This window comes from Hipposideros armiger, unplaced genomic scaffold, assembly GCF_001890085.2.
Source record: "Hipposideros armiger isolate ML-2016 unplaced genomic scaffold, ASM189008v1 scaffold_544, whole genome shotgun sequence".
NCBI lineage: Eukaryota > Metazoa > Chordata > Mammalia > Chiroptera > Hipposideridae > Hipposideros > Hipposideros armiger.
This window is the reverse complement of record NW_017731894.1, coordinates 1047060-1058665: the sequence shown is the minus strand read 5'-3', so window position 1 is coordinate 1058665 and position 11606 is coordinate 1047060. Positions and strand designations below refer to the sequence as shown.

The window sequence follows — 11606 nt, the reverse complement described above, 5'->3', positions numbered from 1 at the left end:
GAGAGAGAGAGAGAGAGAGAGAGAGAGAGAGAGAGAGAGAGAGAGAGAGGCAGGCAGGCAGGCACTGGACCGAGCCCTGCAAAATGAGGCCGGCCCTGGGGCTGCTGGAGGGGCTGTGGAAGCCATCACACCACACACTCTGTTACTGTGCATGCTTGAAATTTTCCATAAGAGAAAACAGTTTAACAACATCAACCCTTAATTGCCTATTGTAATATGGTCTCGTTAATAAACAGTCAGGAAACCTTAAAAGGAGAGAAAGCCTCACTTAAATGTTAATTGAAATTACTCGAGTTAACATGGGACTAAAGTTTTACATTCCGAAATGATTTCTAAACAATCACTCCCAAACTGTTTCTTCCTGCAAAGTGGAACAGCAGCAAGCTGCAAACGTGGCTCTCTGCACAGCAGCTGTGCAGGGTCCGACTCAGGCTCACTGCTGCTGCAGACACTGCGGGCTAGGCTCACGCCTGCCCACGCAGGGCCCAAGGCTGCCATACTCACAAGCACTGTAGGGTGACTCACCCAACGCGCAGTCTGCACTGCACCTCCCTCAACACGGGCACCCTCGTGACACAGGCTGCCACGCTTTCCATTCGCACATGAGGAAGAGGCCACAAAGAGCAGGTAACTTTCCCCCCCAGGCAGGTGGCTCAGCTAGAGAGCAGGGATGGGGGACTCCGGCGGCCCTCTGCCTGGAGCTGTCAGCTGGGTTCCCGAGTCTCAGCTCCCATGACCCCTCCTCAGACAGGTCCCCTCTCTCCTTTATTCCCCTCTTTAGCCTGTGCCATGCGTTTGTGGTCTGCTCACCCCTGAGCCTGGAGAGGCGAGACTGCAGGGCTTAGGTGGCGGTTGTGTGTACCCACCACGTGCTGCGAGCCAGGCCCAGAGCTGCAGACGCTCAGGGGACACTCGTGCAGGAACCCACAGCCCCTAGTCCTCCATCTTCCACATCAAACACACTTCCATTTGTAGGTAATGTGTTTATCCCTAACTTCTAACTTCAAGTGACACACATTCTCCACGGGAAATGTTGAAAATGGGAACGAAAGATCGCCTGCCATTCAGAGGGAAAGTCACTGAACAGAACTGTGGGCGGGCCCAGGCAGGTGCGCATGACATTACGCACACATGAGATGGGGTCACACATGGGTGTTAGCCTGCTGCTCCCACTGGTCCAGCAGCATCTCCCCATATGAACAGTGCAGACATGTTTCCATTTGAAAGCGGCAACAGTGTTTCTCAGTACGGACAGGCCAATTCATTCACAGCCTCCTATAACCATTGCCAATTTTTCGATTTTAAAAGCTAACAAGCCCTGCATTGAACACCTGGTCCAAGCGCCCTGGTGAACCAGATGTTTCTAGGACCAGGTCGGTGCTTACATTTAGAATCTGGTCCACTGGGCTTTTGACATTTTCACTGTACTTGATAATTTTTTGATAAGAAATGTTTTCATTGTCCTCACTTTCCGGGACTAACTCCGTCCAGCACTGACCCGCCTGCTCCAGCATTCAGAATACTTTCCAGTCCGAGTTCCCGACGCCTTGATTACGTGGCGTTCATGTTACACACCCTAGTCTGATGGGCCAACCTGCGCCCCCAGGAGGACAGCCTGCCTGCCTGTGTTCCCCGGGATGCCCTTTCTTCCCTCCACCTGACCTTTGCCGTGGAGGTCTGGGAGGAGAGCCTGTGTCCTCAGGCTCCCTGACTTCATTCAGTGCGTCACGGCTGCCTGCCTAAGCCATCCTTTCCAGGGCGCGGGTTTATGACACCTGCCACTTCGTGGGTACACGAGACTGGAAAGTTTCCCGTCACTCAGGAACCGTCGGAGCTGCTGCATGCCCTGCTCCCCTCAATCTTGGTGGCAGAGGCAGGCCTGTCTGGTGCTGGGCAGCTGTCCAGATTCTCAGGCTCACGGCAGTAGGGGAGTGCTATTCACCTGCCGTTACCAAACATCATGGCGCGTGGGCAGCTGTGGGGCTGTTGCCTTGGCCTGCCACCCGCCCCCTCCTTGGTTGGCAGTGGGCTGCCCTGGGGGTCACTTTTACCAAGTCCCAAAGTGTCCCTGTCTTCCCTATAAGCTGAATTCCAGGTGGGGTGTTTTGTGCTTCTGAGACATCATGGGACCGCCTGTTTCTTCCCTACTGACACTATCCCTTCAGTTACTCCAGTGAGAATCAGAGGAGGCGGGAGACTGGAAATGTGTGCTCAGGGGGCCTTCTGGGATGAGGATCAGATACCTTTCTGCTCTTCTAAGTTACTGAGTGCTGCTAGTCCATCGGGTCAATCTGGCTACTCCCGGTCAGGCCTGTCAGACAGGCACCTCTGCAGAGAAAGGCCTTGTCACAGCTGCAGCCTAGCTCCTTCCAGCCGCATGGCTGTGCCTCTCCTGGGACTCAGGAGCCGTCACTGTCAGCTGTCAGAGTGCTCCTGCACCCGACACACGCCCTCTTCTACTTCAGTTACAGTTCTATTTCAAGCCATCGTGCCAACAAAACCCTTCAACGTGGCTTCTCCGCCTCACCTCTTCACAAAGTCACCACGTGGATCAAGGTAGTCCTCTGATCTGAACGGTGCACGGTGTGCCATGGCCCCGCTGGAGGTCCCCGGACCTTATGTGGAGGGTGGAGCCCCCACCAGCTGGCCAAGGCGATCTTTCCAGGTGGTGCCCCCTCGCCACCCGGCCGGTGGCGCGGTCCCGTGTCTGGGACACCGGCCTGAACACCCCTTCCTCATTCCCGCCAGGTGGGACGTGCTACTCCCATACAATTCTTTCCTACTGTGCCCGCATCAGCGTTTCTTGTTTTATTACACTGGCTGTTGTCACGTCTGTGTGTCCAGGCCGACCTACAACTCCTTCCAAGAACACGGAAGGTAACCAGATGGGGCGAGCGGAGCTCTGCCTGGTCGAGCCTCAAGGGACTCGCTTTAACAAATAAAGAAAGCCGACGACAGCGGCACCACTGTTGGCACAGGCAGTTTCGGAAGTCCGAGAGGTAGGGAACGTTGCTGGAGTGTTCTACCCGTTTCCAGCAACCTAGTAGACCAGGCTGTCAAACAAAGGCACACCTAAGACGAGTGGACGTCTGGTGACCTCAATTCCAAACCAGGACGGTACGAGCAAGCACGCAGGCCTACAGAGCAGCATGCCTGACGTGGCACGCCCTCGTCCCGGAGCCAGTGGCATCTCTCCCCGCTCCCCAGGGGAACCCCCAACTCCTCCCCCTACTGTGGAGCAGCATCTGGAAGGCAGCGGCCGCAACGTACCTTTCACGAGCTTCCCGTCCAGGACGGCTTTACTGGACGGCACCTCCTTCTTCGGCCCCGAGCCGCCTCTTCCCCCCGCCTCGGCTGTGTCCTCAGCCACGCCCCCCCCAATGTCACTCGGCTTATCAGGAGCCGATTCTGCAGGGGCCTCCTCTGGTGCTGACACAGCCTGCAGAGATTAAAGGTGACTGTAAACTGTTGTGTAAAAAATATGTAGCGTTTGTCAAACAAGAGATATATACGGACACAGACATTTCCCTGGACAAACGCATTTCTACATTCCTGCTGAAGTCACACCAAGCACCATACTTTCAATTCAGACCTGCTGTTTTCTGATACAGAAAACACTGCAGAGGCGCCCCCTTTTGGACCACTGTCAGCTTCTTGCAGCCCGGCACTGTCTTGGGGACCAACGCTCACTGCCTTCTCTTTGGAGACCGATGGCAGAATACTTTTAGAACACCACACTGACATCGCCTACAGATGAGTCAGTTTTCTTCGGTTTGAGCAATCAGAGATAAGTGTGAAGAAACCCGCTGATAAGCAAGGCCTCTACCTGCTATCTCTACCAAGACAGGTTTAAAATAGGTCAGGGTGTCCACATGTCGCGAAAAGGAGGGTGGAGGCAAGAGGAAGGATGACAAGGACAAGAAGAAATGCTTCCTAGGGCGCACAAGAGACATGTGGGGGGACACGTGCACGGAGGGAGGGCGTGAGGGGTGCTGTGGGCAGGCAGCGCTCAAGGGCCATGGGCGTCCACCATGGACAGCGCCCACATCAGCCGTGAGCGTGCACGCTCACACTTCGTACATGTACGTGTATGTTAGTACAACAGTACAGTACACGGCTTCCATCAGAAGTCGCTAAAAGAGCCGACCAAAACATTGACTGGTTGAAGAAATGGGATTTTTTCTAGAACATGCTGGACTGATGGTCATCAATGAACTATAAATATGGGTGAAATTTCAACAGATCGACCAGTTTCATTCAACTCTGAGAGGTGGAGAAGTTAGGCAGCATTATGCCTGCAAACAGGTGCCCAACCCACAGCCCGTCCCACCCCTGAGACCAGGAGCTTCTGTGTCTGAGTGAGCGGGCCAGAGGGGCCGCGGGCCGCCTTTCGAGCCATACCTGTGCACTGTCGCCCCCTTCTTTCTGGAGGAAGAACTGCTTCTTAAACTCGTAGTAGGCATTATACTGGTGCCAGGGCTGCAGGAACTCAAATCTGTGACAGAAAGGGGACCGGCCGTCAGCAGACACACACGCTGCCAGGTGCCACCATGCGGCCACTGCTGCCTGGGCACCTGCCGTGCCGGGTGCTGTTCTAAACGCTCTGCAGCGACCACATAAGCATCTCGGCAACTCCACACAGCAGCTGCAATGAATCCCGCCCACTTTACAGACAAGGACAACTGAGGTATGGAGTCCCAGCCCATGTCCCCGTCGCACAGGCCACACTGCAACGCAGCCCACGTCCTGTTTTACTGCCCGAGGCACAAAACAAACAAACAAACAAAAAGAAACCCCAACATAGATGTCTAAATTTCCACAGCAGAGTCCTGAAAAGGATGAATTGTAGACTTCTATTTTAGGGAGCTGCAACATTTGTTACTTTAAAAACAAAGCAAACTAAAAAACAGTGAATGCAATAAAAAAAAAACACCATCTAAATATTATAGTTTAACAGGATAATCAAAAGATGTCTTTATCTAAACGCATAAGGAAAGGATTAAAAACATTAACGAAGAATTATGCGGCTAGATTAAAAAACAATAGGCGACACGAAACCCCTGCTGCTCTCTGTCCGAGCCACACTGAATTATGGGGCTCACCGTTGATCGTTCTTGGCACGGACACTGCTCTCAAACTTAAGGCCGTTCCTGGCCACGTACTCAGCCAGCTTGTCGATCACCGGCTGAATGTCGGGGGGCGGGGGGATGATGGCAGCCACAGGAGCAAGGGCACTGCGGACAAGAGCACAATCACTGTCACAAGTAAGACACTTCGGGGACACCAGCGTCCGTCCCAAACACACACAGGGAGGAGCTGCTTATGAGGTAACTTGTCAAACAATACAATCAAGTCGGTCCCTTTACAACAGGGACCAAAATGTCACCGCCAATGGTGGAAATGGGGCTTTTACTGAAGAAGAGACTAAAGTCACAAAAACAGGTGCATTTTTTTGTCCTAACACGTCCCTCCATTATAAGCTAATTTTCAGATGCAACCAAGAATCAATCACCTGTTGATTTTTGTTATATTAAAAGAAAGCTGGACAGCATGATCCATCACCCTGCATTTCACCTTTGACTTCCCCACTGAGCAGGGCAAGAAAGTGGGTCATTTCACAGAAATATTCAAGCATTTCATCATTTCCAGAGAGACTTTTTTCAATCTCAGACATTCCAGTACCTCCTAGGGTGCCTGGGACACGTGAATGTGCTCAGCCCACAAACACGGAGAGCACTGTGTGCGGCCCGTGACAGGTGGGGGGCCAGCCACTGCCCCTGTCTTTCCTCACTGGGCAGCAGTGTGCTGGTCGGATACCCACCTGTCAACGGCTACGCAGGTCCCTCCCATCGACAGCACAGGCCCACAGCCTCCCTTCACCCCACTGGTGTTGCTTTGTCCTGCCCAACTGAGCCGCCCATGCTGGGTGAGGACAGGTGGGGCTGAGGGGCGCCTGGGACACACCTGGGCCCCACCTTCTTAGAGCTCCGCCCTCACGGCCCCAGGGTCCGCTCTGATAATCTCCGTTGCCCTACCTAGCAACTGTGGAACTTGGGGGTTTGGATCGTAACTGCTCAGGTAACAGAGACCCTCAGATAACCCAGATGAAAAGGACCCCCTACCCAAGAACCCAGATGCACCAGGTGAGCTGCGGGGGACGGGGAGGGGGGGCGCACCTTGTGGTGATGGTGGTGGCGGTCACCCCACTGCTCGCGTCTGCAGTGGTTGGGGGCGGTGGTGGCGTGGTCCCGGGAGGCGGTGGGGCGGTGGTGCTGGGCACGGCCACCCCAGCAGGCAGGCTGCCGTAGTAGGCGGCTACGTCGGCCCCCGGCGGGGGGGGCGCCAGGCAGTAGGTGCCATCCGGCAGCACATAGTAGCTGTAGTACACGGCGGCCACAGTCGCTGCGGAAAGACGCGTGTTTGGGGAGTGAGGACCCAAGGGCAGGGTCCAGGAGGCGGTGAGAAAGGGGCAGCCTCCAAACGCAGCGTGTCTTCCGCCCACGCTGCACCACACCGTTTTCTTTACTTCCTGATACAAGAAAGGCTGCCCCCGAATACGTGTCTGGAAGAGCCAGGCAGGCAGTCAAGGCATGTCCAGGGACGATGGGAAGTGGGGACAGACCAGCCGGGCGTGGGCCTTCCTCGACAAGTTGTGGTCTCCCCAACTTCAGAGTGTGTGGTTTGGGAAAAAGCGCCCCCCGAGCAGCAGCTAGCTACCCTCCTGTGTGGCCTGCCAAGGTGGCCACGCTGACGGAAGCGACGTGACCAAGCCCTTGCTGGCTGCCCCACCGACACCGACTCCGTCCTCCGGGCACCTCACTTCCTCAAGTGGCCTCAGCACAGTGCTGATGCCATGTGGCTCTCTGTGGCCACAGCCCCCCCAGGACGTGCTGTAACTTCTTTAGGAGATCCTGATAGTCACCAACGCCATTGTGGGGCTCTGCTGCTATGAACAGTGATGTACAATAGCTTCCCATGTATTCTGGGCACATGTGCAAGCAACCCGTTGTTTTAACAATGAAAAGTCCTGTAAGCTTAGATCATCTTTTTTTTCGGGGGGCCGGGGGGTGAGGGGCAGATATTAAAACCAGTAAAATCACAGAAAATTCAATGATCTGATTAAGAATTTTAACTCCTAATCCTGCTGTAGATACATGACTAGTTCTGATAACAGAGATTTAATTTCCTCTTCATTAGAGGATGGGGAAAAGATTTTTCTGATTAAGGAGTTTATTTTGATTTTCAGTTAATTCACTTTAGAACAAAAACACTTGCAAACAGTGAAAGCGTCTCCAGCAGTGTGTGCCCCCAGGAAGCGTCTTGGCGGTCTGAACCTCGAGTTCTCAGAACAGCCGGATTGCAGCCCCCATTCCCACCCCCACCCCACGCCCCGCAGGTCGGATGCCTGCGAGGCCCGCGTGCTGCAAGCCTCCACAGCTGCTGGTGTTCTGACGCCACTGACCCTCCACGGGCGGGCCCCCCAGCTGCTCTTTTCTAGCTGATGGAGCACATCGACCACTGTTACACACGAACAATATTCTGCATTTTCAAACTAAGAAACATGGCGCCAATATCCTGTCTACGTGATCGTCACCATAGAAACATTCAAATATGTTTGAAGGAAGTGTGTGTGTGGGGGATGGGACGTCTGATGATGTGGGTGGGGCGCAGGGGGCTGATACGACAGCTCAAATATCATCTTTTCCTAGCCAAAAGCAGCATTTGGATAGAAATGCATGCTTCCATAAGATGCAACTTTATCCCTGAAAGAATGAAACTGTCACCTACCCCCTTCAGGTCACCAAGCTACTGAGGTCCTTCATCTGACCCCGGGGCAGAACCACCACCACTGAGGAGAAAGCGACATGGAACCGGTGAGAGCAGAGTGTAACCCCAACCTCCCACGAGAACACCCCCAGGGCAGCCCTGTGTCTGGAGAGCAAGACTGCTACTGCCCAGTCCAAAGTGTCACATCTCAACGAAAGACAGACTGTGTCCTGTCCTGGACAGTCGTCAGCCTCTTGCCTGAGAAAAACTAAAATACATTTTAAATAGCCACAGCCAAAGAGACATGTGAATTCATAAAACCAAAACAGGTTACAATTAAGTTCCAACTAATAGTAGATATCATGCAATTGCAACTTAATATAATCATTATGTAACGGAAGTGAGTTGCTTCCGAAACTGAGTACCATTCCCTTGAAAGTCCTAACATGCACACTAAGCACTGGTCTAAATGACTGTCCTGAATGGCCCATCCCGTTCAATTAAAACAGTGTTAAAAATTGGAGTGCTGGCAACATGGCTGATAAATGTATCTTAGCAACTCACCCCTGCAAACACCTAAAAACCCGGGCTAAGATACAACGAAAAATTTAAACTCACAGAAAGAAAAGGCTGTGTCCAGGTATAAAAATAAACCCAAAACCCAAACCTAAAAGCCTGGAGCCACAGCCCACCCCACAGCGGAGCCCTAGGGACACCCAGGACCCGGCCCAGGGCGCCACACTGCACAGCAGAGGCAGGAGAACGACACCTGGAGCCCCGCTCCGATGTCTCACCTGTACACTGACTGAGTCCTTTCCAATGAAATTTTAATTACACTTTGCACGGCGAACAGACGCTTGAAAATCTCCATGCACGTATGTCGGGGAAGCCGGCAGCAGTGAGACCCCACAGTGGTGACGTGAGGAAGGCCTCACTTGCTGGCACTTGAGGCCCTGGAGCCCACTGCTGCGGAGGATTTAGAAATCTCTTGTTTCCCCCAGGTTCTCATTTCATTGATGTGAGGGATGAAAAGAGTTCAGGGAGAGTATCGTTTCTGTCCCTTTCTCTACACACAGGAGACCTGGGGAGGCTGTGACAGTGACAGGGAAACCGCAGCCTGAGACCCATGCCCTGCCCAGCACAGCACTGCCCCCCATCCTGCTCCAGTGGGCAGCACACCCCCCCATTTCTGACTGTGGCATCTCCATGCAGCGTCTTTTGCCCGCTGTGAAGCCCCTTTTAGGTTTTACCTCCAGTGCCGCCCCCACTCCCCCACCCCCCATCTCTGGGCTGCTGGCACAGCCGATGCCCCGAGAGATCAAGGGCTTAACAGTTCCGGGCATACAGCAGGCACCCGACAAGCATTTAATGAGGAGCCGGCTGACGGCAAGGCCCACACGGAGCTAAGATGCCCGCGTGAACAAGGGGCCTGCATGCTGACATCGCCCTGTCAGAGGCTCTCTGAAGACACGCACTCCCACCACCGCTGGTTCACAAGCTCTTGAAGTCCTTGAACTGAAAACCCGTTAATGACCACCAGCTAGAGCGCATGCGGTTTTTTATATTCAACACCCAACTCAGAAATTCTCTCGAACACTCAGCCTGGACCAGAGCATGGAAAGAACGCCCAGGTCCCTCGTCCCTGGCCCAGAGCTCCGGCGGCCATGCTCAGCACACCTTGCTGGGTTGTTGTTCAGGATTTCAGACTGAATTTCCCAGGGGGGGACTGGGTTTCACAGAAAGCTACATGCTAACGTGATTTAATAAACAAACATCATGAGTACCACAAACGCCTACTCCGAAGAAACCCAAGTGAGGAATTTCAACGGGCACCGACTTTTCCTAAGGGCAGGTAGAGCCGTATGGAAAAATCCAGCTGCTTAAAAGCGTAAGGCACATTTCTCAAGCACCCCTGATACTGCGTGTGCGGAGACATGCAGAGCTCCCCAACACAGGGCAGATAAATCTGCCTAATTATCTTCCAGCGCGCTTCTCCTCAACTGGCTTCTTGCACAAATCAGGACCAATTTACTGATCTTTCTGTGTGATCTCAATCTCATATAAATTTAGCTCCCAGAAGAGAATCCTCCCACGGCAAAGGTTCCTGAGGATCAGGCGGCTGGTGAGCACACCTCCGCATGAGGACCACTTCAGGGGAGATAAACACCACGTGTCTGTCTTAAGAATGAAAACAGCTTCCCTGAGGTCTGTGGAGAAAAAGAAGTGCCTCCTTAAAAAACCCGATGCACTTGTTCTTGCAAGAACGTTCGGACCACACTGTCTGTCTAGCGCCACGATGTGGGCGCGGCTGAGAGGCAGCAAGGAGACAGGGCTCTCTCTCACGGCCCAGCTGCTGCGCCCCCACGCGTCCACCCCAGGCCCCCGCCTCCTGCACGGGGCCTCCAGGCAGTGTCCAGCCACGCGCACCGCCAGGCTTCTCTGAGTCCGGGCTTCAAACCTGCTCTGTGCTTGGCTGCTCTCCCCGGCCGTTCTGCTCCCTGGACCGAGGCGGGTGTCCATTTGCTCATCGTGTCTGATGGACGGGATTTTGTTCATGGCAGCCACTGGCACCGTGCGGCCATGTCACCGATACAAGTTTGAGTCACAGGTGAGGGAATGAACGCTGAAATGGCCAGAGGCTTCGCAGCAGCAGCAAAGGCTACCGGGGACGGCGGCCCAGAGCCTTCCAACCCTGAGGAACAATATTCAACCCACCATGCTAGGCCCGCCAAACGACCTACCAAATGGGACAGCACAGCTGGGGCATGTTCAGACACCCACAGATGAAAAGCAAGTTGTCTTCCTGTGCACCCTGATCTGAGCAAGCTACTGGAGGATGTGCGCCAGCAAAATACAGGAGGGAACAAACACACAGACAGGGAACACAGCACTGGGAGGCGGTGAAACGAAGTCACGGGGACACACAGCCACTCTACGGGCAGGGGCAGCCAGTTCAAGACACACAGCCGCAGCCACCACACGCAGCCTGAGCGTCACCACGGATGAGCCGGGGAAGTCATCCACAGTCCCCACAGCAGTGACCGTGAGGCAGCCCAGATCCAGGCTGGCTTGCTTAGAGACGGCACCGTTACAAGGAGCCCACATTGGCCACCGGCTGTCCCGTGACTGCCTGGGCCCCTGACAGCCGGTGCCCCGTAACACAGGTGGTAGTTTGTCCACACGTCCAAACTAGAGGATGGATGCAGCTTGATGAATCAGCTATTTCTGTGTTGTTTGTTTCCTCTTGAATTTTGATTACAAAACAGAGGTTTAAGTGTATTACTTGAGGTAACATGGGTAAATTTGGGGAGAGGAGGCTTAAGGGGGGGCACAAATGAGCTGAACTGTCCTTTGTTGTAACAGGAAGACATCAGAGTGAATGTGAAGTTGATAAATCCAGAAACAGTGGTAGTTAGAGGGATGAAGGTAATCATCAAAAACTCAAGCACAAAACAGTTCAAAATAAATGCTTAAAGTAATATGTGTGTGTTACTTTGATTAAGATAAGACTTTAAAGTGTCCTAATGACAATCAAATGAGGATGAGTCTCCTATTTATTGCATTTGGCTCAGGGCAGAGCTCAAACATTATTCACGCTCCTTTTCAATGTATCGCTTGCTGGTCCGTCTGTCCACCTGGCAGTGTTCACTGAACACGCACGCGTGCCCGGGACCCTTGGGCTGGGGGTCCAGCAGCGCCCGTGACAGACAAACCCGCCCCTGCAGCTTCCATCTAGCAAGTGAGCAGACGGAGCAGAGCAGGGCAGGCAGGGCTCCCACATTGAAAGCCGCCACGAGAGACAAGAGGTTGTGTGAGAGGAAGGACAGGGGGGAGCGGGG

General features: G+C 53.7%; 1 protein-coding gene across 5 annotated transcripts in view; it reads right to left on the bottom strand.

The window, feature by feature from the left end:
• SFSWAP (splicing factor SWAP) overlaps positions 1 to 11606 on the bottom strand; it is a 65232-nt gene that overhangs the window by 28672 nt on the left and 24954 nt on the right. For all 5 annotated transcript variants that reach the window (XM_019668939.1, XM_019668941.1, XM_019668942.1 and 2 more), the window contains 4 exons: positions 6177 to 6402; positions 5103 to 5234; positions 4402 to 4495; positions 3271 to 3439 (listed from right to left, as the gene is read on the bottom strand). In XM_019668939.1, the coding sequence (XP_019524484.1) occupies positions 3271 to 3439; positions 4402 to 4495; positions 5103 to 5234; positions 6177 to 6402 (621 nt within the window). The remainder of the gene's footprint in view (positions 1 to 3270; positions 3440 to 4401; positions 4496 to 5102; positions 5235 to 6176; positions 6403 to 11606) is intronic.